Here is a 26,446-nt window from a genome sequence, read left to right on the forward strand (position 1 = left end):
AAAACTGATTAAGGAAAAGCTCTTGAGACTAAAAGATAACTCCTCAATGTTGAAGTAGGGGTTCATGTTTTTAGAAGGACTCACAGGAGCAGGTAGGACAAGATAATTTAAACGTTTCACAGGCAAAAATAAAACAATTGGGCTGATAAACATTTAGCACCTAGAACATTTCGGGCAGTAAATGTAGTGTTGCCTTTGCAGTTTGAACTTGTCTCAACTAACATACTATCAAAGCAAACAAGGAATAAAAGTAAAATCCTCACACCCTTACCCCTCCATCTATTACCTTGCCTCTCAAATTTAGCAGCTCCAATCCTTTTAAGCCATTTTAGCATTAGGCCCCTGTCCACCCATGAATGTCAAGACTTCATCCTTTTCCAGGAAAGACGATGTAATTAATCCTCACTTAAGGCTAATGATTGTTTCAATTACATTTGATTTTATTTCACTCCTGGCAGGTGTAGGCTGCACAGACTGGTAGTTATTGACAGATATGGAAATATCTGCAAGTTTTCACTTTTGTTTCCTTCACCAAAAGATGACATCAAATATTAAAATGTTGAAGGCAGAAATGGATGTCAAAACTAAAAGTATTGCATAATTATACTGCAAAGACTGTTATAAAGACTAATTGTAATACTGACTTTAATTTTGTTCTTTACTTTTCAACTATTGGTTTCTTAGTCACAGACTGTTCTGCAGAAAGGTCACTGAACTCAGAACAAGATGCGACCAAACCTGCTGATATTTCTGTTTTTTTGCCTATAGATTAATCTTTAATTTATACTTTAAGTGAAATACTAATGTGAAAAGCAGTAGATTACTAAAAATGGATGATGATGGTGATGTTCCTAAATTATGCATTTAATGCTATTGATGTATTTTCTGCATTGTATCCAACTCATCCTGGAGATTTCTTTCCCAGATTTTAAAGCTTTCTTTATCTTTGTTCTGAAGCAAAGAAGGTTTTTATGAAATTAGCAGTGGGCCAACAGGAGTTTCCAGGTAAGAGTTAAAGATTTTTCCTGCTGTTCTTCATGTGAAAAATCAACATAGATGATTCATTTGGTGATTTTAAAAAAATTTTTATCCATATTTCTTTGTGATGAAAAATTCTGTAATCAGTGCTGAATCGTGCCATTCAAATTAAAGCAAATATTTTTTTCTTCTGAAAGGCATGCCTCAAATTGAGATGTAATTTCAGTGGAACTAGGAGCCCGTAGATCCATTATTTTTATTGCTTTATAATATCTAATTAAATTGTTCAATCATGATGAACCACAGTCCTGTCCAGTTCTTCACAACTAAGGAGAGTTTCCGAGAAGAAATAGGAACTATGACTTTTATTGGCCTGAACAGGAGTTTCTTCTTTCATAGGGTTGTGAATCTGTGGAAATCTTTCCCATAGGAACACTGCTGAGACTGTGTTATTAAATATATAAATGAGACAGATTTTTTAATCGTGTTAGGCATGAAGAGCTTATACTGGAAACGTCGACTCTCCTGCTCCTTAGATGCTGCCTGACAGGCTGTGCTTTTCCAGCACCACACTGTTCGACTCAGATTTTTAACCAGGAAGCGAATCAAGGATTATGGAGAAAGGGAAGGAAAGTGGTGTTGCGGATTATCAGATCAGCCATAATCTCATTAAATGGCAGCCAAATCGATGGATGGAATGCCCTGTTTCAGTTCCAATGTCTTATGGTCTTATTTAGGTTCTCTTGTTCCGGCCACGATGACCACTTGTAACAGCATCCATACTACAGTTTAGATTTGGGGTTAGCTAATTCTGCACAAATGTTGCAGCTTCCGAACTGATATGGTCCAGTGCTATTATCAGTAGTTGACAGATCCCATGAGCAATCAAAGTGGGTGTTTTTTGTCCAAAATTAAAGTGGTCATTGTGATATAGGATTTATCTTGCTAAATGACGGTTAATTATTATTAGACCCTTACAGATTGAAGGGGTGATATATTTTTTAGAAAATATCTATTTTTAGAAACATAAATCTTAAAATATAAAACTACAGTTCAATTGATTTGCAATGTTTAAGGTTCAGGAACTGTACACCTATAATACTGAAGTCAACTGCTACAATGGTTTCAGTTTTCTTTAGTCTTGCAGGAAAAGCTAAACTTGATTTTGATTTTGATGTGGCATTCCTTGATGTCATTTTGGTGATTTTCTTTGTTCTTTGATGCCATGTTGGTGTTGCTGACAAGGCCAGCATTTATTGGCCATCCCTGATACTGAGTGTCTTAATCGGCCATTTCAGAGGGCATATAACAGACAACCACATTACTGTGTAACTGGAATCAAACCTAGGTCAGACCAGGTAAAGAAATTTCCTTCCCTAAAGAACATTAGTGAACCAAATTATTACAAAACCAGCAGTTTCATGATCACCATTCCAGTTTAATTAGTTGAATTTACTTGAACCCAAAGCATTAACCTTGGTCTCTGGATTAGTAGTTCACTGACATTACTATTGTGCCAGCGTCTTCCCCATTAGTGGTGTTTTATATGATAACACTGTGCACAAAGATATGATTACCAAAACTTTTTAATCTAGAAATCTAGCAGCAAATGTATTTACAGGTAGTCCCGGGGTTGCATACAGGTGCTTTTCTTGACTACATTCACAAGTCAATTTGAATTCATGTTGGAACACAATGTAGGACAATATAAAATAGCCACTTGTAAGTATATCTATGTAAGGGATTGCATTTGTAAGTTGTAGAGTCATAGAGATGTACAGCATGGAAACGGACCTTGCGGTCCAACCCGTCCATGCCAACCAGATATCCCGTTGTCTATTTATCCTATCCATGCCCCTCATAATTTTATAAGCCTCTATAAGGTCACCCCTCAGCCTCCGACGCTCCAGGGGATAAAGCTCCAGCCTGTTCAGTCTCTCCCTATAACTCCCCTCCACATTGCACAATATTCATGCATTCTATTCTACAAACCCTGAGCATTATCTGGATTGTATAGTTTAATTTTCTGCTGCAATGTTTCTAGTGAACAGTACATATGTGTGGAATTTTCCACTCCCTTGAGCACTAGTGAGAAAGTTGGGAAAATGTGGAGAGAATTGGAACCTCAATGTCAGAAATTATTTTCCCCTTATGTTTTAAACAGCAACTGCAGAATCTCACTCTTGAGCAGTGATGATCTGATTTTCATCTATTTGCATCACATTATTAATTCAATTTGCCTTATTCATATGTCACTTCCAGCTCTCTCTTTGGCCATGAAATCAGTTGCTACCAATTCCTGACATGAAGGACAGAGCAGTAAGCTGACAGCAGCAGCTTGCCATTTGTATTTCTGGACTTTCATCCAACTTACGGCTGTATAGGACATTCGTTAGGCCACTGTTGAAATATTGCGTGCAATTCTGGTCTCTTTCCTATTGGAAGGATGTTGTGAAACTTGAAAGGGTTCAGAAAAGATTTACAATGATGTTGCCAGGGTTGGAGGATTTGAGCTATAGGGAGAGGCTAAATAGGTTAGGGCTGTTTTCCCTGGAGCGTTGGAGGCTGAGGGGTGACCTTATAGAGGTTTATAAAATCATGAGGCGTGTGGATAGAATAGTTAGACAAAATCTCTTCCCTGGGGTCAGGGAGTCCAGAACTAGAGGACATAGGTTTAGGGTGAGAGGGGAAAGATATAAAAGAGACCTAAGGGGCAACGTTTTCACGCAGAGGGTGGTACGTGTATGGAATGATCTGTCAGAGGAAGTGGTGGAGGCTGGTACAATTGTAACATTTAAAAGTTACCTGGATGGGTATATGAATAGGAAGGGTTTGAAGGGATATGGGTCGGGTGCTGGCAGGTGGGACTAGATTGGGATGGGATATCTGGTCGGCATGGACAAGTTGGACCGAAGGGTCTGTTTCCATGCTGTACATCTCTGACTCTCTGAAATCTCTCTGTCACATGCTCCATGCTCCATGTTCCTCCACCCTTTGTTGATGCAAGTCAACATTGGCACCTACCAGCTTCACCACCTCATCACGCTTGCTTTCTGTCTAATTCATAAACCACCTCAACCCTTCAGGACGTCACTTTGGAGCTCAAGGGTACCTATGCCTTGCATTCTTCTGCCAGATCACTTTGGACAGAGGGACATACAGTCATAGAAATGTACAGCATGGAAACAGACCCTTTGGTCCAACCCGTCCATGCCGACCAGATATCCCAACCCAATCTAGTCCCACCTGCCAGCACCCGGCCCATATCCCTCCAAACCCTTCCTATTCATAAACCCATCCAAATGCCTCTTAAATGTTACAATTGTACCAGCCTTCACCACATCCTCTGGCAGCTCAATCCATGCACGTACCACCCTCTGCGTGAAAAAAGTTGTCCCTTAGGTCTCTTTTATATCTTTCCCCTCTCACCCTAAACCTATGTCCTCTAGTTCTGGACTCCCCGACCCCAGGGAAAAGATCTTGTCTATTTACCCTATCCATGCCCCTCATAATTTTGTAAACCTCTATAAGGTCACCCCTCAGCCTCCGACGCTCAAGGGAAAACAGCCCAGCTTGTTCAGCCTCTCCCTGTAGCTCAGATCCTCCAACCCTGGCAACATCCTTGTAAATCTTTTCTCTTCACATGATGCTTCTTAGCTTAGTTTGATTTCTTCGTGCTCACTTGCTATGCATTTGCTTGGGGGCTGCCAGCTTCTCTGGCTAGCATTGCTCTTTACCACAGTGGGAGAGGCAGGTAGCTTATCCACAGTAGGGAGCATTGCACCGTCAAGAGAATGGTCATGTTGCTATATGGCACTGTGCTACATCAATGTTACACCTACACTTTTTGCCAACAGCTTACCTGGGAAACACACTGCGTGTGCTTCAAGCAAATGGCCATACATGGAAGTCAAAAGGAAGTAGCTCTTGGGGTTAAGGGGAATTATAACCATGATCCACTCAAGGGCCTAGTATGATTCCAATCCAGGATTGAGGCCATGGTAAGTCAGGTGCTTGGTTTTCGTAGTTCAGGAATAGGACCACAGTCAGTCCTACTGAAGAAGTCCAACCAGACCAGGGATTACAGAAATGTCATTTGGTGTGGTATGAAGACATTCAGTCCAGAGCAAGGCAAGTCTTTCCTGCATTGCGATAAAAGGATGGACTTGATACGATTGATGAAGAGGAGCTTTTCGTGGTGATATAGGAGCAGGAAGGTGGTAAGCTGTTCCCAGTGACTGAATAGAAAATGCACAAAGGTAGGGATGGTTAGTAATTTGGGAGGATGAGGCAGGTGAGAGCCAATGAGTGAATATGATGTATGTAGTAGTGAGAGTTGTGGTCCATAAGCCTTAATGAGATGTGTGTGCAGTGACAAAGGTGGAGTGGGTTATGGCGCTCTGAGTGTGTGAAGAGCAAACCTTCTCCATACAATGCTGTGAATTATATTTTGCTTTGGTCACAGCACTGACCTTGTTGGCTATTGGGATGTAGGCTGGCTCAGACCCTTGACAGTCAGCAGGACACAACACCCTCCTGTCCACTATCCAGTTCACCAGCACATCCCAGACCCTATTGGCGAAACCAGAAGCTAACTTCCCTTTCCGGCCCCATGTAGAGGCTTAAGCACCACAATGTGAGGACCAGTTCTCTAGCTTGCAGCATATGAAGTGGTGTGCAGCTGTGGCATATGGCATCAGTAAGCACTTGCTCGTCTCAGTTCAATGAGATAGATGCCATAGAGCTTGTATGTACAATTAATAAGGTGAAAGGTGGGAAATCTGCATGACAAAAGTTACCAAGAGCCATAGCTGACTGGGTGCCATTAATCTTATAAAATCACTGACTGAAAATAGGAAAATCCAGATCAATCCGGTTTCCTCCCACAGTCCAAAGATGTGCAGGTTAGGTGAATTGGCCATGCTAAATTGCCCCTAGTGTTAGGTAAGGGGTAAATGTAGGGATATGGGTGGGTTGCGCTTCGGCGGGGCGGTGTGGACTTGTTGGGCCGAAGGGACTGTTTCCACACTGTAAGTAATCTAATCTAATCTAATATCTGTACCATTCAGTTTGACATTGTTTTCAGTCTACACTACTAAGCTCATGTCACACTGTCCTGCCAACTAATTTAGAGCAATATAGAGGGGAAATGGATGGTAACCCTCTCTTTCTATTTTGGTTTTTATAGCACTGCAATTTATCTCATGTTCTGAAGAGAATAAATTCCTCTGCCCTTAAACTTGCTTTCATATCACTGGGTGTACTTCAGGGACAGATTGTTTTTCTGGAAAACAATCAAGCAACAGATTCTAGAGCTGTCATTTAGATACCATTTGTCTGAAGGAAGAAAAGTCTTTACTTTTAGCTTTTTGAATGAAAAATAGTTTTGGCACTTTTATATAACAGTTTACACCTTGTGATGAAGACTGTGTTTAAAAACTATCAAGCAATCCAAAAATAATGGTTGATTTGACAGGTGCTTTAACTAGCTTTGTGCGGACTCCGAGGAACATGGGAAACAGCTGAGAGTGTAATGAAGACAATATCCCCCACCTACTTTTTTATTGACTTATTTGGGTGAAGCAGCCAAGTCATTTGCCTCGCTATTTCCTGAGCACAGGTCTCTACTTAGAAACTAAGCCTGTGGAGAAGTCTGTGTGCTCAGTTCTTTGGTCCAGCTGACTGTACCTCTGGTGTGTTTCTGACTGTTTAAGCCGAGGAGTTTTTTTGCAAAAAATTGACTCATGGGACACTAGGTGTCACTGGCCGATCAGCATTTATTGCTCATTCTTAGTTACCCTTGAAAAGGTAGCAGTGAGTTGCCTTCTTGAACTGCTGCAGTCCGTGTGCTGTAAGTAGACCCACAACATTGTCCGGGAGACAATTCCAGGATGTTAATTCAGCAACACTGAAGGAACAACAATGTATGGTTGAGGGCTGACATTATAGAGGTTCACAAAATTATGAGGGGCATGGATAGGATAAATAGACAAGGCTTTTTTCCCTGGGGTCGGGGAGTCCAGAACTAGAGGGCAAAGGTTTAGGGTGAGAGGGGAAAGATATAAAAGAGACCTAAGGGGCAACTTTTTCACGCAGAGGGTGGTACGTATATGGAATGAGCTGCCAGAGGATGTGGTGAAGGCTGGTACAATTGCAACATTTAAGAGGCATTTGGATGGGTATATGAATAGGAAGGGTTTGGAGGGATATGGGCCGGGTGCTGGCAGGTGGGACTGGATTGGGTTGGGATATCTGGTCGGCATGGACGGGTTGGACCGCACGGTCTGTTTCCATGCTGTACATCTCTGAGTCTATGGTGAATGGCTTGGAGGGAAGCTTACAGATGGTTGTGTTCCCAAGTAGTTGCTGCCATTGTCCTTCCAAATGGAAGTACACGATGGGCATTTGGTTTTATTGTTTTCCTGTTTCTATCTTTTAATCTTTCATTCTACGAAAACAACAAAAAAAATGGAACAGTTGTATCACCAAATGGATCATAGAGTGTCAGCATTCAAATAAATGTTTACAGTGGACTGAGTAGCTAGGATCGGTAATGGTCACCATAAAACTACTAGACAATCATAAAATTCCAACTGGTTCCCTAATGTCCTTCAGGGAAGGAAACCTGTCCTTAATTGCTTTGGTCTATATGTGACTACAGACCTAAGGCAATGTGTTTGACTCTTAACTGCCCTCTGGCTTACACTGCCACTCTTGTATCCAGGAATCTAAGTCACCATTTCCTTCTCAAGGGCAATAGTGATAAATAATACCAGTGAAACTCGATTCCCATGAATGAATAAATAACTATGAAAATTGAATCGTTAAAAAATCTACTTTTTACAGCCTGTTCAGAGAGAAGATTTTCCCTTTTGTTTTTATTCACTTCTTTTTCCATTATCAGACTATACCTAAAGCCTGGTTTTATTGATCCAAAAGAAGCTGATTGGATGTTTGAACAACTGTACGCAGAAATACCCTGGAAGCAAAAATCAAACATCAGAGAGGGTTTGTTTCATTTAAGAAATTTTGTAATTTTCTTAACATATTGTATTTGTGATTGAAATATTTAGTTTGACTCAGTGCCCCAACATTTAGAAAGTACAGGCATTTGGTTCACCACCTTGGATGTTTTTCACATTTTCTTTCCATTTGTAAGTCACCCATGCCCAATTTTCAGTCTATATGCTCGTGAACCAGCCAGCAGAAAGAGTTGGTGGTGTCAATTCTCACTTTTCTTTTTCTGGAGAACTCGCCATAGTTAGATGCACTTGTCAAGAGGTCTACCTTAGAATTTATAACCTCCGAACATTATCGTAGTCTATATCATTTCAAATCTTCGACGTTTTGCATGCCACCTGATCTCCATTTCAAAGATCCAAATTGATCCTAAAATTGATCCTGGGGTCACTGTGTCACAAGAAAAGGTAATCAGCCCTCTTCCACGGGGTCAGGTATGTTTTGGCGCCGATCATTTGGCCCCACTGTTTTGGCTCTAAACTGTTTTGGCACTCATTAGTTTGGCGCTGAGCTGTTTTGGCGCCAATTCAGAATTTTAAAAAAAGTCTTCGTTAAAGAAGAGAGGATGACTAACGATCGAGGTAATTTTCTCAACTTGCAAGAGCTGATAGTCAAAGCTGTAATGACCTGCTATTGATTCAAATCTCATTTTGTAATCATTTTCTGATTTAACAATTGTTAATAGTCATCTACTTAAGCCCTTCTGTCTTCACATTGGAAAGCTGAAATACAATTTTCTTTCTATTTTCTTGTAGAGCCCATACCAGAAATGGCTGAAAACATTCTAAGCAAGAGAGACAAACCAACATTTTCACACTATGGTTATCTATATGTGTTTGATAAATGTAGCAAAATGTAGAAATTTGTTTTTATAATGAATAGGTTAAAAATAATGAATAAACAAGAATTAGATTTATTTCTTACAATGGAATAAAAACAAATTTCTTATGGGCTCTACAAGACTTTTTTAAATTCTGAATTGGTGCCAAAGTAATGAGCGCCAAAATGGCAGGGCCAAATGATTGGCGTCAAAAGGGCGGCGCCAAATAGTCCCATTCCACTCCCATGCGTGCTCAGAAAATTCAGGTCTCAAATGGTATAGGTTCCAGAAAGACTTCTCAGAAACACAGAGATAAATTTCCATGAGTGGGTAGCAAGAGTAGGGAACCTTTCACCCAACTAGAATTCACAACTGGAATCTAAAAGGTCCCATTCGAAACAATCTGGAAACTCGTGCAACTGAGCTGATTCTTGACCAACTCAAAATTTTTCTGCTTGGATATCTGGATGAGGAGGGTATTTACAATATTGACTTTGCATTCATTGGGAAAACAAATGTGACTGGATGAGGACCAGCCTATAGAAACACGATACACTCTTATCAGATTCACAATCTTAAATTATAAAATCTGCACTCTAGCCACTGACACCTCCTGTGGGAGTAGTTGTAGTGAAAAATTATGCACATGTAAACAAAAGTAATCTTTAAGTTATTTTTATATCCCCAGGCTCGTTGATTTATGATAAATGATGAACTTGTACAAAATATGTCCAATTTGATCTGTGATATTCTGGAACCTTTAAAACTTAATGCAAATTCTTTTTAACTTGTGCAGCATCTCATTTGAATTTAAATTGGCACCTTATTTGCAGCAATTATTGGTGAAGTGATGATAAAATTCTAGGTTCTGAGAGAAAATGCCTGCTGAGTTAGTGTTAACAGTGCATCTATTATTTTTAAACTGTCAAGAACAGAAACTACGCGTTCTGAGCAAAAAGGCTGAGTAGCGATTTTAATAGTCACTGGAACTTTTCTTAATTTTAGTAATTTCTACAAATTCATAGTTGATCAAATTGCTTACACTTAATACCTGGTTCATAACGTGCACTGACTGGTTCTGCAGTTATTAATTTTTATTGTTCAAAGTTATTTATAAATTTATTTCAAATGAACAGATAGCTGAGGTGTTTGCTGGAGCATTAACACTGAGGTTAAACCTCTGCAAGATTGTCCAAGATTTTACGGTTGCTAGTCAGTTGTTCTCTTATAGAAGGACTGAACCTCCATAAAATTGATTGTTTCTTTTGGAGCAGTATTTCAGTATTGTGTCTTTACTCAGATATACCTTTTGCTGCAGTTAACGAATGAAACAATATTTCCAAGCTAATTCTGCCAACTTCCTGATCATTCAGAACACCAAACACTTGTGGTTCTGTGACGTGTATTTTTTTCAACCTGCAAACTTGGATGCATGCATTAATAATCCCTGTCCTGTAGTGTTATGGTGTAAATTATTCTATAAATGTAGTTTTATTGTTTCTCTATTACTTTGTTTTGGTTGCAAACCTCTCATTCCAATCCCAATTCTCATTTGATTTTAATGTAATGTAGTGCGATCTGATTTAATGCTATTTCTAATCACACCATAAGCCAACTTTTGCTTTACATTGGTAAACCTTTACCTGATCAAAAAGATGAACGGCCCTTGGTATATAACGCATGTACATTAATTATGTTTTCTTCCTTCTGCTACATATGCAATGAGCAAACAAAAACATTCTCATTGTTTCTTAATAAATTGACCACATCTTCTGATAAAAGAACACCCAACACACATAAATGATAAACTTCCAATGGGGGAATGTATTTGCAGCCTGGAACTCTACAAAGATGCCATCAACACTGGTCCTATCATTGTAGATTTGGGCTAGATATTTTGATGTTATCCAGAAATTTACATGATTCTGCCTGGAATTTTTAATCACGTGTAAGAACAGGATGAGAAGTAATTTTCACCAAAGCTGTACTGAGCAGGCTCTCTTCTTATGCAAATGATTTTTAAAAGTAGACTTGTTGAAAAATTCCTGACTAGTACCCATTTCGAAGATGGTGCCATTGCCTTAATGCTATCGGAGAGGAGGAGTGAACCAAATTAAACTTTCTTACAGATCAGTTCTTTATATGATTGTTTTGTGGTGTGATACTAGTATGTTTAAAAAAACAATAATGCCTAAAATGATAAAAGAGTAATGCAGATTTCTCTATCAGATTTCAGTCTACCTGAGGGGACTTGTATTGATTTCATGGTCATTGCTGGCTTCTGGTACCTTTGTTGTGTCTGAAGAGTGTTTGATTGTGGCGGGGGGTACTTCACAACCAAATTTAATCCTGGCCCTGATGGGCACCCTGTTAATATACTTTATGGCAGTCATAGAGTGATCTTGAGTGAAAATTGTAGTTGATTCTCTTTATGACTTACTCCTACTCATTATAGTGAACGTCAAGTTTTAAGTGTCAGTACAAAAAAAACCATGGTGTGGTATATTTGGAGCTACTCGTGAAAGGACTAATTTTTGTCTGTGAATATTTTGTATGCTACAGGTAGATCATATCAAGAGCCGCGGCTCACAGCCTGGTATGGAGATCTTCCTTACACATACTCCCACACAGCTATGAAATCAAACCCTCATGTATGTTATTTCACCCTCTTTAAAACTAACTATCAATCTGTAATGCTATCCTTGGTACATCAGGGTTTGGTGGTAATGCTAAGCTTTTGTGTTCCATTTAGTGGCATCCTCTGCTGATTATGCTGAAAGATCACACTGAGAAAGTAACTGGATACACCTTTAATTCTCTTCTTTGCAATTTGTACCGAAATGGCAAAGACAGCATTGATTGGCACAGTGATGATGAACCGTCACTGGGGCAAAAACCTATCATTGCATCACTTAGCTTTGGAGACACCAGGATCTTCGAAATGAGAAAAAAGCCACCACCAGTAAGTATGACTATTTTTTAAAAAGTGCTTTAGAGTCATAGTAAGACTTTGTAACTGTATTGCTTTGTTTCACATCGGGAAAGTTAGATGTTCATCATATGGATGTAATGTAGTGTCAGTTATTACCTGTAAAAGAGCAAAAAATCCACCAGATTTTTTTCTTTATTTATTCATGGATGAGAACATTGCTGGTTAGGCAGCATTTATTGTCCATCCCAAATTGCTGAGAGGACAGTTAAGAGTCAACCACATTGCTGTGGGTCTTGAGTCACATGTGAGTCAAACAGGTAAGGATGGTAGTTTCCTTCTCTAAAGGACATTAGTGAACCAGACTGGTTTTTTTTCCAACTATCGACAATTGATTCATGGTCATCATTAGACTGAAATTTCCAGATTTAAAAAAAATTGAATTAAAATCCACCATCTATCATAGTGGTATTTGAACCCAGATCCCCAGAACATTATCTGGGTCACTAAATTAACAGTCCAACAATAAAACCACTAGGCCATTGCATCACCCACTGTTAATGGTAATTTAAGGAGAAAGATAAGTTGGTCTTTGAAGTATGATAAAACAATCCTGTAGACAATGCAATGAAAACGAAGCATTATGTTTGTCTATTAAAAGAGGATAAGCTAAAAATAATTGAAGGAACATTAGTTATTTGTTTAAACTAAAGTGTTTCATGTATGATTTTGTCTGGCAAATATTCTCAGATAATTAGTAGTCAAACAATTAGAATGTAAATGATAGACATTCAATTCGTTAGAGAACAAAACCGTTTCTATTATTTATAATACTGGTGGATTGCCATAAGACTATAATGTGTAAGAACAGAAGTAAGCCATTCAGTTGATTGAGTCTGCTTCATTATTCAAAGTGATCATAACTGATCTGATAATCCTCATCTCAACTTTCCTGCCTTTTCCATACAACCTTTGATAATCTTACTGATTAAAAATCTGACTATCTCAATCTTGAATATGCAGCCCAGCCTTAACAGCCCTCTGCAGTAAAGAATTCTACAGGTTCACTAAACTCTGAGAGAAGAAATTCCACCTCATCTCTGTCTTAATGTGTCACCTATTACTTGAGATTATGTTCTCTCATCCTAGACTCTTGGCAAGGGCAAACAAAATCTCTATATCTTCTCTGTCAAGCCCCTCAAGAATCTTGTATGTCTAGTGGCATTGTTCAAGATACGGAAAAAGGTCATGGTCAAATATGTGAATGGGGAGAAGGTGTACATCACCACGGTACAAATTAGAGGAGAAGGTTGAGACTTGCTTAGCTTGTGAGACATGTGCTGGATTTTCAAACTGAAGTCCAGGACAGGACACATGGGTGAATTCCAGGTCCCAACATCACTTCTGAATCACCCTAACCCTATTTTCAAATTCAACAGGACTAATTGAGCAGGGGGAGAACTCAACATCCCATTAGTGGTGCCAAGCTTCTGGACTCAGGGACACAAACATCAAAGGCAGGCAGCAACCATGTTGGATTCAAGTGGGCAGCCCGTGGAGATAGGACCTGGAGAAAGAGATGGTGAATGAGAAGAGAAGGAGAAGTGCTTATGCTGGTTCTTACTACAAGAGAAAATTTTATAACTTTTCATGTAAAGCAATTTACCAGGACACCAGATGTGCAGCACACAGAAAGCTAAGTGGGTTCACTGTCAAAACATTTCAAACTATCAGGCTTCTTAGAGGGCACCATAATAAACTCAAGAACTGTGAAAAGGCAGCGATTGCATTTCGTTCTCCCTCCATCTGCTCACCCACTGGACCTTTTGAAAATCTAAAACTGTCCTGAATGCACAAATTCCTGAAATGACCCCTGAGACTGATTATTAGTTTCTGTCCACACTACATCCTAACAATGTCTGTGGCCCAAGGACAAAGGGGTACATCAGAACCTAATAGCAGGGACACTGTGCACCAGGGGGTGCCTCTGTACTCGGGTCAGGCAGGGTCAGGAGCCTGAACTAAGAGTAACATTGTGGCCCATGGTTTCTGTCCCTGCCCTAGCCTGCCCCTCTGTTTTCCTTCCAGTTGCAAGCAGTTAAAGATTTGTTTATTTTTGTGCAATATATGAAACATCTACTCAAAAGTAAATCAGCATTAGATGTACTGCTAATACTGGAGAACTAGTGGCTGATCGTTTCTCTGAGGTGGGACTCTCTGCTCTTCAATCCTATCTCCAGTCTATTCATTTGCCAATCGACCTAGGGACCACAGCATCAGATGAGATCTAGCATTGTAGTCTGCTCCCTTATTTGGGCTTCCATTTGATAATCATGAAAGATCTGGGAAGTCCCAAGACTTCAAACATGATATTAGAGATATTTCAGACACAAAGACAATGTGGAGTTATATTCTGTAATTTTTTTTTGTTTTTACAAATCTTGTTTCGAGAAGGAAGTATGGAGCTTAATGGAGAAGCCTACATGGTGGCTGACAAAACTTGCATTGGTTCAGTTTCTTATATCTCGTGCCCATTATTTTTGTTTGCAATTTCACTGTGATGTTTTGATAAACTATCCTCTTCTACTATCTGCTAATGTGGAAGTGGATTTGTGTACATCAACACCTCTTTACATGAAAATAGTTAGCACATCTCCAGAAACAGTTTTTCCTCTTGATTCCAGATTATAAGATTTTTCAGTAATTGCATCTTTCCTACATTTAAATTCTTCCTTGTTAATATTGTTCATAGTAAGTGTTAGTTCCTGCAAATATATTAAGATTAGATTATATTACAGTGTGGAAACAGGCCCTTCGGCCCAACAAGTCCACACCGACCCGCCAAAGCGTAACCCCCCATGCCCCTACATTTACCCCTTACCTAACACTACGGGCAATTTAGCATGGCCAATTCACCTGACCTGCAGATCTTTGGACTGTGGGAGGAAACCGGAGCACCCGGAGGAAACCCACACAGACACGGGGAGAACATGCAAACTCCACACAGTCAGTTGCCTGAGGCGGGAATTGAACCCAGGTCTCTGGCACTGTGAGGCAGCAGTGCTAACCACTGTGCCACCATGCCACCCACAAATTAACAACACTCCATTTCTGTATTGTCAGAATGACTGCGCCATTTGGCTCAGGTGAGTAACAACATTGTCCAGTCAAACATCATGAAGACCTGATCCATTCAGTCACAGCTGAGATTCAGACCTCCACCCTATTTCTCAACAAGGCAACCTTTTTCCATCTCACCATCTCCAGCACTAAATCCTACTTTCACTTTTACCTTGATTTCTCTAATGATCGCCTTCATAGCCACCATTCCATAGCATACAAATTGCAACTGCATATGTCCTGTTCCACACTCAAATCCAGCTTACTTTTCAGCCCATTCTTCCTAACTATCAAATGGCTCCCTGACACCCACCCCCCCACCTATGTATTGAATTTAAAATCCTCAACATTGTCTGCTTCTTGCAGCTTCATATTCAACTTGCAGCTTTTTGTCTTATGGTTCTTGCTCTTGTGGCCATCTAATGAATTCACTATTGTATTGACAACAGAATCTTAAACTGTATGGGTACCTCCCTAGAATTTCTACATTGAACTCTTGTATCTTTTCATTTCTTCCGTTATGAGCTTTCTTTGCATCTTTTTTGATTAAGCTTCTGTTCATCTAAATTAAACTTGTTCCTATAGATAAGAATCTATTCCTCTGCTCTTATAATTGAGAAGAGCAATCTTTTAAATGCTATATAAATGTATGCTGTCATTATTAGTTTATTGTTGAAAAGTCAATTTCATATACAGTATTTTCAAAATTCTTCAGCAATTTTATTTACTTGCTTTTCCCGTATTGGGTTAGTATTTGTGTTGTAGTAAATACTGTTTAAAATTAATCAAAAACTCTATATTAACTGTTGTGGCGATGCTGCTGCTGCTGCTGCTGCTGCTGCTGCTGCTGCTTTAACAAGGTTTTGCTGTCCTTGGCATTGTTTTTCAGAGAGGTCGTAAAAGACATAGACTCTGAAAGGTTTGGGGTTGAAGGGTTTTAGGGCCAATTTGATTATAGCTAACAAATACTGCCTCATGCAACAGGCTTTTAAATGTTTTAAAAACACTTGTACAATGAAAGAGGAGTGGCCAGTTCTGTCAACTCAGCTTTTCTCTGGTTTAGTTTGGTTTTTAGCAGTTGTGTTGTAAAAGCTGCTGAACCCAAAGAAGCAGGTCCAAGGTGATACTCCTACCTCTGACTTTTCTCCTGTAAGAACCTGTTTTGATTTTTCCTGTTGTGCCAAGGGGTGTTTATGGGAATTGTTGAACGTATTTGGAACACCATCATTAAGTTGGTATAGTCTGTTGGGTTCTCGGATAGGTTAATTTATTCGGTACTCTGTTCTCTTTTGTTTGTGTTTCATTTGGTTCTTGTAAATAAATTCTGTTTTGTTTGAAACCAAGTGGTTTGACCAGCTGCATCTCTCCTGCAATATATGTGTTACACCTGCTTAAACCAACTAGCAAAGTTAGGGTCTGGGCTACTTCCTTTGAAATGTTTTGAGGGGGTCTGTCCTAGTCCATAACACTGTAACTCAGCCAGGTGGGCGTCATAGAATATGAGTTCCCTGATTGGGACTGTTAACCTGGTCCAATCAGGGAGCGCTAGCTGATAGATATAAGCAGGAATGTCAGATATTCTGTTCACACTGAGAGCAGGCTCTGAGAGAGCTGAATTAATGTTGAGAACTCTCCACATGTAAATAAAGGATAAATGGTATCGGGATAACAGGCTCTCTGGAGTTATTTCATTAACATAAGGCCCCACTTGCCTCAGCTGGGTCACATGCGCAGATGTAAGGAAATTCCTGGCTCCAGAAACCAAATATCTTAAGTATGACCCCCACACTCCCGATTTGTAATTGCTGGATAGGAAGTCCGTCTGAATGGCTTGCGAAGAGCTATGGACTCTGCTAGTTGATGAGATGGGCTGTGAAGATTGCTTGCATTGGGACTGCATTGTGTTCAAAAATTAAAGTCAAAGAATAAAATATAGAATGTTGTCCCACTCCTGACACTTTGCACCACCCTTGACCTGCACACGTGCTGCATCCATGCCAACCCATGCAACCTAATGCCCTCAACCCACCCCTGTAGTCACTTTATTCCCATACAACTTAATGCTCCTTTATCTATCTCAGTAGCTCCTCATACCCCCTGCACCAACTTAGTGCTACCTCCTGCCATCCTATGTTCAAATTTTCCAAGCACACAAGAAAAAGGCAACCTTCTATAATTTAAAATTTTATATTGCAAAGTATACTTTATTGTGAGAACCACTCCCATTCATTAAAAGAAAAGACAAACATTCATAGGTTTGATAATTCTTGACATTGATGACAGTTCTTGGCAAGCTTCAGGCTTCTTTTACAGCCTCACAGTTTCAAGGGGTTATGTACCTTTTAAGCACGATCTTTCCTACTATTAACAAATTCAAAGGTCACGTGACCCAGCCAACAATCCTGACCAACCTGACAAAGGGTACTTGATCCCACCCTTCCAAACTGTCTCCAGATCATATCTAAAGAGGTATGTTGACTCTCAACAAAGGCGTAGCCTGGCTATCCAATTGAATCCACAAAGTTCAGACCTGCGCTAAGGATGTCTAGTGTGTATACGCTGAGTTCAGTGTTTCAGAGAGGCCAAAATGCTGCTTCAGTGAAGGTGATTTAAATGGTTAGCTGCTTCCTTAAAAAAGTGCATATGCAAAATCCAGCCTGACATAACTCCCAGGATTGTTGGTTGCGCTGAAAATTCGGGGCCTAATTGGCCGAAAAGTTAGCCTTTGGAGCTGTTATCCAGACATAGTGGCAGTTTTGACAATTTGTTTTTATTGTAGTCACACAGCATAGAAATAGATCCTTCAGCCCACCATGGTCAGCATGGACAACATGAGCCGAATGGCCCTCTTCTCAGCTGTTCTATTTCCATGGTTCTATGTCTGTGCTGACCAACAAACACCAAATTATACTAATCCCATTTACCTACACTTGGTCCAGAGCCTCCTGTGCACTGGAATTTTAAGTGCTCAGCCAGCTGTTTCTTAAATGTTACAAGAGTACCTGCCTCCATTATCCTCTCAGGCAGTGCGTTTCATATTTCTACGTCCGCTGATGTTCCTTCAGTTTTCAAAATGATGAAAACAGTGAGTCCAAAATGCAAAACAAAGAGCATATCTTTAACCTGATGTTATTTTAAAGGCTGAAATATTTTGAAGAGCTTGAATAGATTACACTAGAAAAACCTAGAAGCAGAAGGGTGATGGAAGAAAATAAAAAGCTGAATTATTTCATACTTCCTTGTGGTTAATTTTAGAAAGATACCAAGCAAGACCTACAATTGGTTTGCATGCCAAGTAAACTAAGATAAAGAGGCATGTTTAAAATATGTTATAATATTGGGGATGAGGAAGAAAAATTCCTTCCACAGCCATTATAATGAGCTTCTGACTCGAGTTATTCAAAAACAGAAAATGCACAGATCCATCATCATCTGAAAAATAAACTTCAGTCTGAGTCTTCATAAATCCATGCAGTGTGAAAGTAGGCCATTCGGCCCATTGAGTCCACATTGACCCTCGGAAGAGCATCTCACCCAGATCAATCCCCTCACTCTATCCTCTTAACCCTATATTTCCCATGGCTAATCCACCTAGCCTGCACATTCATGGACACTATGGGCAGTTTAGCATAGCCAATCTGTCTAATCTGCACATTTTTGGACTGTGGGAGGAAACCCATACAGACACAGGGAGAATGTGCAAACTCACATAGATAGTAACCCAAGGGTGGAATTGAACCTGGGTTCCTGATGTTATGAGGCAGTGCTGCTAACCACTGAGCCACTGTGCTGCCCTGTTTCTTGTCTTTTAGCTGATAGAAAACTTGGAAAATAAAAAAGTCTGTTTTTCACTTTTTTGTATGTTTTTTCATCAATGATTCATAGCAATGATTCATTGTGAGTGCCACAGAATAGCAACATAAATATTAATAACCTCTACTCCATATATTAAGAGGGAAACCCTGTCATCAAAATTCCATCCAGAGTTTAAGCACATAATCTGGGCAGACACTTCAAAGAAAATGGTGCAGACAGTGATGTAATATTGAACCAATAACTTGTTTGCCTATTCTAGTGGAAATACAAATAAGTCCATGGAACTATTCAGACAGAAATTTGGTTTTCTCCTGATATCCTGGCCAACATTATTCCCTCAACCTGCAATATCAAAAATATATTGCTAGTAATCGTTTGGAAGTACAAGTCTGCAATATGCCACAGTTGAAAAAAACCCCACAGTTTATTGAAGCATTTTGTATTGCACTCATCAGGATGACATGTGCATGTTCATTCTATTTGTGAAGAATAGAGCCCTGTGTCTTAATATATGTAGCTTGCAATATATGCAAATAGAACACACTTCATACCTGACTGAAAATCTGAAATTGGTCATCAGCATAATTTTTTGCATGTACACATTACTACAGTATATCTATTTCAACTCAACAAAATAGTTGTCAGCCATTTTCTGGTTCATTTCTCAGAGAAATGCCTTGAGAAATCAGTGTCAACCTACTTAGTATAAAATTTCAACAAAGCTTGGCAATTAACTGTCAGTCATCACCTCATTGCTGTATTTTCCTCAGTAATGCCTCTGTCAATCAGAGCCACTTGCCAATCAATCTTTTCTCTCATACAATAAAAATGTTGTCTTCCTTTCACTGCTGTATTTCTTGCAAATTGTCCTGAGTGCAAGGCAAAGAGCTTCAACGAAATGTGTTTTTTTTTCAGCATTACTCAAATATGGATTCGTTGTTAATTTGTTTTGTTTGTTATCAGGAGGATATTGTTGTCTTTATTGCTCAATTTATGCACAAAATGGTGCCAACCTTCAATCTGAGATGAAGTAAGGGCATGGTTAGGAATACGGGACTGGGATATCATAGCAATTACAGAAACATGGCTCAGAGATGAATAGGACTGGCACTGTAATGTTCCAGGATACAAATGCTACAGGAAGGGCAGAAAGGGAGGCAAGAGACGGGCGGGGGGGGAGTGGATTTTTTGATAAGGGATAGCATTACAGCTGTACTGAGGGAGGATATTCCCGGAAATACATCCAGGGATGTTATTTGGGTGTAACTGAGAAATAAGAAAGGGATGATCACCTTATTGGGATTTTATTATAGACTCCCTAATAGTCAGAGGGAAATTGAGAAACAAATTTGTAAGGAGATCTCTGTTATCTGTAAGAATAACAGGGTGGTTATGGAAGGGAATTTTAATTTTCCAAACATAGACTTGGGACTGCCATAGTGTTAAGGGTTTAGATGGAGAGGAACTTGTTAAATGTGTACAAGGAAATTTTCTGATTTGGTATGTGGATGTGCCTACTAGAGAAGGTGCAAAACTTGACCTACTCTTTGGAAATAAGGTAGGGCAGGTGACTGAGATGTCAGTGGGGGAGCACTTTGGGGCCAGTGACCATAATTCTATTAGTTTTAAAATAGTGATGGAAAAGGATAGACAGCATCTAAAAGTTGAAGTTCCAAATTGGAAGAAGGCTAATTTTGACAGTATTAGGCAAGTACTTTCAAAAGCTGATTGGGGACAGATATTCGCAGGTAAAGGGACGGCTGGAAAATGGGAAGCCTTCAGAAATGAGATAACAAGAATCCAGAGACAGTATATTCCTGTTAGGGTGAAAGGAAAGGCTGGTGGGTATAGGGAATGTTGGATGACTAAAGAAATTGAGGGTTTGGTTAAGAAAAAGAAGGAAGCATATGTCAGGTATAGACAGGATAGATCGAGTGAATCCTTAGAAGTGTATAAAGGCAGTAAGAGTATACTTAAGACGGAAATCAGGAGGGCAAAAAAGGGACATGAGATAGCTTTGGCAAATAGAATTAAAGAGAATCCAGTGGGTTTTTACAAATGCATTAAGGACAGAAGGTAACTAAGGAGACAATAGGGCCCCTCAAATATCAGCAAGGTGGCCTTTGTGTGGAGCCGCAGGAGATGGGGGAGATACTAAGCTAGTATTTTGCATCAGTGCTTACTGTGGAAAAGAACATGGAAGATATAGAATGTACGGAAATAGATGGTGACATCTTGAAAGGAGTCCATATTACAGAGGAGGAAGTGCTGGATGTCTTGAAAAGCATAAAATTAGATACGATACCCAGGACCTGATCAGGTGTACTCTAGAACTCTGTGAGAAGCTAAGGAAGTGATTACTGGATCCTTGAAGATATTGTTGGAGATAGTTGTATCATTGATAATCACAGTTGAGGTGCCGGAAGTTTGGAGGTTGGCTAACATGGTGGAAGATTGATGAGGGCAGAATGGTGGAGGTGATCTATAGGACTGAAGTAAGGCATTCGACAAGGTTCCCCATGGGAGACTGGTTAGCAAGGTTAGATCTCATGGAATACAGGGAGAACTAGCCATTTGGATACAGAACTGGCTCAAAGGTAGAAGACAGAGGGTGGAGGGTTGTTTTTCAGACTGGAGGCCTGTGACCAGTGGAGTGCCACAAGGATCGGTGCTGGATCCACTACTTTTTGTCATTTTACATAAATGATTTGGATATGAGCAGAAGAGGTGTAGTTAGTAAGTTTGCAAATGACACCAAAACTGGAGATGTAGTAGGCAGCGAAGAAGATTACCTCAGATTGCAATGGGACCGTGATCAGATGGGCCAATGGGCTGAGGAATGTCAGATGGAGTTTAATTCAGATAAATGTGAGATGCTGCATTTTGGGAAATCTTAGCAGGGCTAATACACTTATTGCTAAGGTCCTCAGGAGTGTTGCTGAACAAAGAGACCTTGGAGTGCAGGTTCATAGCTCCCTGAAAGTAGAGTCACAGGTAGATAGGATAGTGAAGAAGGTGTTTGATATGCTTTCCTTTATTGGTCAGAGTATTGAGTACAGGAGTTGGGAGGTCATGCTGTGGCTGTACAGGACATTGGTTAGGCCACTTTTGGAATTTTGCGTGCAATTCTGGTCTCCTTCCTATCAGAAGGATGTTGCAAAAATTGAAAGAGTTCAGAAATGATTTACAAGGATGTTGCCAGGGTTGGAGGATTTGAGCTATAGGGAGAGGTTGAAAAGGCTGGAGCTTTTATCCCGGAATGTCGGAGGCTGAGGGGTGACCTCGTGGAGGTTTATAAAATTATGAGGGGTATGGATAGGATAAACCAACAAAGTCTCTTCCCTGGGGTGGGGGAGTCCAGAATTAGAGGGCATAGGGTTAGAGTGAAAATTTCAAGTGTAGGATTTTGATTTTGGCTTTTAAACTACTTTGTAAAAAATCTTGAAATATTTACAAAATAATAAATAACTTCCAATTAATACCATTTACTTGTATAAAGTAGAAGCTCCGAACCCTAACATCTAATTCGATTCCACTTCCCGGTTATATGTTTAAGTTGAACCCAGTGATCCACAGTCTTGGTCTCCTTAGGGAAGAGTTTCATTCCCATACTCCACCACGAATTCCCAAGAGTTCAAAACTCAATTGTCTATACCATGTTGCTAATTGCTGATACAGTTGATTTTACATTTCTCATCCTTTTCATGGGCAAGTTGTTCAGCTCAGTTGGCTAGATGATGTGAGTGTGATGCAGTATGAAGGCAACAGTATAGATTCATTCCCTACTGGCTATGGTTGTTCATAAAGCCCTCCTGTCTCACCTTAGCCCACACCTGGTTACCCTAAAACTAGACATAATTGTCTCTTAGTAATGGACAGAGATGTCTATGGTCTTATGTGGACTTTGGCACCTTATCATAGTGATAAACACATACCTTCATTCTAATTTGTCTCTGCAAATTTTTCAGATTGCTATTGGTTTTTGACACTGTTGCTCTCTATGACCTTTTGTTCAGTTGAAAGCAGAGTTATTCATTATTGCTTGATCCTGGAATTTCCTTTCCCTAAATGTACACATACACTTTCTCCAGTTTTGTTCTTTATCACCTCTGTTACTTAAGGTATTCAAGGTCAATTTTTTGACCCTGTTCATTACTCTGTTTGTTTGTAATCAATACATTTTTAAAAAGAATGGACAAATTTCAACAAGACTTGGTGCACCAATAAGGTCTAGATTAACAAAAAAAAATTGTATTTGACAAAGATGCAGATCTGAATCCGGATTCCAGAATTCTTTTAAAGATCTGTTAATATTGAGAAATGGGGTGAAGCAATTTTTTTTAGAATGTTGATTGTTTTAGAATGTTGTGGATTAACTCCGCTGCTGCACTGCAATTTGCCACAGCTGTAAAAATATGAGCAAGCTGTTGGATGTGAACACTCCTCAGTGAGATGGGATCTCAGACTAAAATTATTTATTTTTCTGAATTTATTATGTGATATTAACCAGACAGGGAGAAACGTCAAGGAAAAGCTGCATAATTGCAATATTGTTGTGTTAACACAGCATGATAGAGGGATGCACTGTACCGAATGCTCTCTTCGCTTGCTTTCTTGCCTGTTTTACTTAGCTTAGAGTCATAGAGGTGTACAGCATGGAAACAGACCCTTCGGTCCAACCCGTCCATGCCGACCAGATATCCCAACCCAATCTAGTCCCACCTGCCAGCACCCAGCCCATATCCCTCCATACCCATCCAAATGCCTCTTAACTATTGCAATTGTACCAGCCTCCACCACATCCTCTGGCAGCTCATTCCATACACGTACCACCCTCTGCGTGAAAAAGTTGCCCCTTAGGTCTCTTTTATATGTTTCCCCTCTCACCCTAAACCGATGCCCTCTAGTTCTGGACTCCCCAACCCCAGGGAAAAGACTTTGTCTATTTATCCTATCCTTGCCCCTCATAATTTTGTAAACCTCTATAAGGTCACCCCTCAGCCTCTGACGCTCCAGGGAAAATAGCCCCAGCTCTCCCTGTAGCTCAGATCCTCCAACCCTGTCAACATCCTTGTAAATCTTTTCTGAACCCTTTCAAGTTTCACAACATCTTTCCGATAGGAAGGAGACCAGAATTGCACGCAATATTCCAACAGTGGCCTAACCAATGTCCTGTACAGCCGCAACATGACCTCCCAACCCCTGTACTCAATACTCTGACCAATAAAGGAAAGCATACCAAAAGCCTTCTTCACTATCCTATCTTTCTGTGACTCCACTTTCAAGGAGGTATGAACCTGCATTCCAAGGTCTCTTTGTTCAGCAACACTCCCTAGGACCTTACCATTAAGTGTATAAGTCCTGCTAAGATTTGCTTTCCCAAAATGCAGCACCTCAAATTTATATGAATTAAACTCCATCTGCCACTTCTCAGTCCGTTGGCCCATCTGGTCAAGATCCTGTTGTAATCTGAGGTAACCCTCTTCGCTGTCCACTACATCTCCAACTTTGGTGTCATCTGCAAACTTACTAACTGTACCTCTTATGCTTGCATCCAAATCATTTATGTAAATGACAAAAAGTAGAGGGCCCAGCACCGATCCTTGTGGCACTCCACTGGTCACAGGCCTTCAGTCTGAAAAATAACCCTCCACCACCACCCTCTGTCTTCTACATTTGAGCCAGTTCTGTATCCAAATAGCTAGTTCTCCCTGTATTCCATGAGATCTAACCTTGCTAATCAGTCTCCCATGGGGAACCTTGTTGAACGCCTTACTGAAGTCCATATAGATCATATCTACTGCTCTGCCCTCATCAATCTTCTTTGTTACTTCTTCAAAAAACTCAATCAAATTTGTGAGTCATGATTTCCCAAGCACAAAGCCATGTTGACTATCCCTAATCAGTCCTTGCCTTTCCAAGTACATGTACATCCTGTCCCTCAGGATTCCCTCCAACAACTTGCCCACCACCGAGGTCAGGCTCACCGGTCTATAGTTCCCTGGCTTGTCTTTACCGCCCTTCTTAAACAGTGGCACCACATTTGCCAACCTCCAGTCTTCCGGCACCTCACCTGTGACTATTGATGATCCATATATCTCAGCAAGAGGCCCACTTCTCTAGCTTCCCACAGAGTTCTTGGGTACACCTGATCAGGTCCTGGGGATTTATCCACTTTTAACCGTTTCAAGACATCCAACACTTCCTCCTTTGTAATCTGGACATTTCCCTACAGTCTATATCTTCTATATCCTTTTCCACAGTAAATACTGATGCAAAATATTCATTTAGTATCTCCCCCATTTTCTGTGGCTCCACACAAAGGCAGCCTTGCTGATCTTTGAGGGGCCCTATTCTCTCCCTAGTTACCCTTTTGTCCTTAATATATTTGTAAAAACCCTTTGGATTCTCCTTAATTCTGTTTGCCAAAGCTATCTCATGTCCCCATTTTGCCCTCCTGATTTCCCTCTCAAGTCTACTCCTACTTTCTTTCTACTCTTCTCAGGATTCACTCGATCTATCCTGTTTATACCTGACATATGCTTCCTTCCTTTTTCTTAACCAAACCTCAATTTCTTTAGTCATCCAGCATTCCCTATACCTACCAGCCTTTCCTTTCACTCTGACAGGAATATACTTTCTCTGGATTCTCGTTATCTCATTTCTGAAGGCTTCTCATTTTCCAGCCATCCCTTTACCTGCGAACATCTGCCTCCAATCAGTTTTCAAAAGTTCTTGCCTAATACCGTCGAAATTGGCCTTTCTCCAATTTAGAACTTCAACTTTTTGATCTGGTCTATCCTTTTCCATCACTATTTTAAAACAAATAGAATTATGGTTGCTGGCCCCAAAGTGCTCCCCCAATGACACCTCAGTCACCTGCCCTGCCTTATTTCCCAAGAGTAGGTCAAGTACATCCACACACTGAATCAGAACATTGTCTTGTACACACTTAACAAATTCCTCTCCATCTAAACCTTTAACACTATGGCAGTCCCAGTTGATGTTTGGAAAGTTAAAATCCCCTACCATAACTGCCCTATTTTCTTACAGATAGCGGAGATCTCCTTACAAGTTTGTTTCTCAATTTCCCTCTGACTATTAGGGGGGGTCTATAATACAATCTCAAAAAGGTGATCATCCCTTTCTTATTTCTCAGTTCCACTCAAATAACTTCCCTGGATGTAATTCCGGGAATATCCTCCCCCAGCACAGCTGTAATGCTATCCCTAATCAAAAATGCCGCTCCCCCTCCTCTCTTGCCTCCCTTTCTATCCTTCCTGTAGCATTTGTATCCTGGAACATTAAGCTGCCCGTCCTGCCCATCCCTGAGCCATGTTTCCGTAATTGCTATGATATCCCAGTCCCATGTTCCTAACCATGCCCTGGGTTCGTCTGCCTTCCCTGTTAGGCCCCTTGCATTGAAATAAATGCAGTTTAATTTATTAGTTCTACCTTGTCCCTGCCTACCATGACTGTTTGACTCACTTCTGTTCTCAGCTGTACCTGTCTCAGATTGAACTCTTTCCTCATTATCTCCCTGGGTCCCAACCTCTCTCCCCCCCTCCCCTCCACCACCACTACCTTACTAGTTTAAATCCTCCTAAGCCGTTCTTGCAAATGTCCCTGCCAGTATATTCGTTCCCTTCCAACTTGGGTGCATCCGTTCTTCTTGTACAGGTCTCTTCTACCCCAAAAGAGATTCCAATGATCCAAAAATGTGAATCCTTCTCCCATACACCAGCTCCTCAGCCACGCATTCA

General features: G+C 40.3%; 1 protein-coding gene across 5 annotated transcripts in view; it reads left to right on the forward strand.

The window, feature by feature from the left end:
* Positions 1 to 26,446, forward strand: part of alkbh3 (alkB homolog 3, alpha-ketoglutarate dependent dioxygenase) — a 71,922-nt gene that overhangs the window by 23,459 nt on the left and 22,017 nt on the right. For 4 of the 5 annotated variants that reach the window (XM_072592672.1, XM_072592669.1, XM_072592673.1 and 1 more), the window contains exons 5-8: positions 958 to 1,005; positions 7,883 to 7,986; positions 11,381 to 11,469; positions 11,571 to 11,780. In XM_072592672.1, the coding sequence (XP_072448773.1) occupies positions 958 to 1,005; positions 7,883 to 7,986; positions 11,381 to 11,469; positions 11,571 to 11,780 (451 nt within the window). Of the gene's footprint in view, positions 1 to 957; positions 1,006 to 7,882; positions 7,987 to 11,380; positions 11,470 to 11,570; positions 11,781 to 13,186; positions 15,281 to 26,446 lie in introns of those variants that run through there. The other variant, XM_072592671.1, reaches the window with a different exon arrangement.

The sequence above is a fragment of the Chiloscyllium punctatum genome, chromosome 22 (assembly GCF_047496795.1).
Source record: "Chiloscyllium punctatum isolate Juve2018m chromosome 22, sChiPun1.3, whole genome shotgun sequence".
Taxonomy (NCBI): domain Eukaryota; kingdom Metazoa; phylum Chordata; class Chondrichthyes; order Orectolobiformes; family Hemiscylliidae; genus Chiloscyllium; species Chiloscyllium punctatum.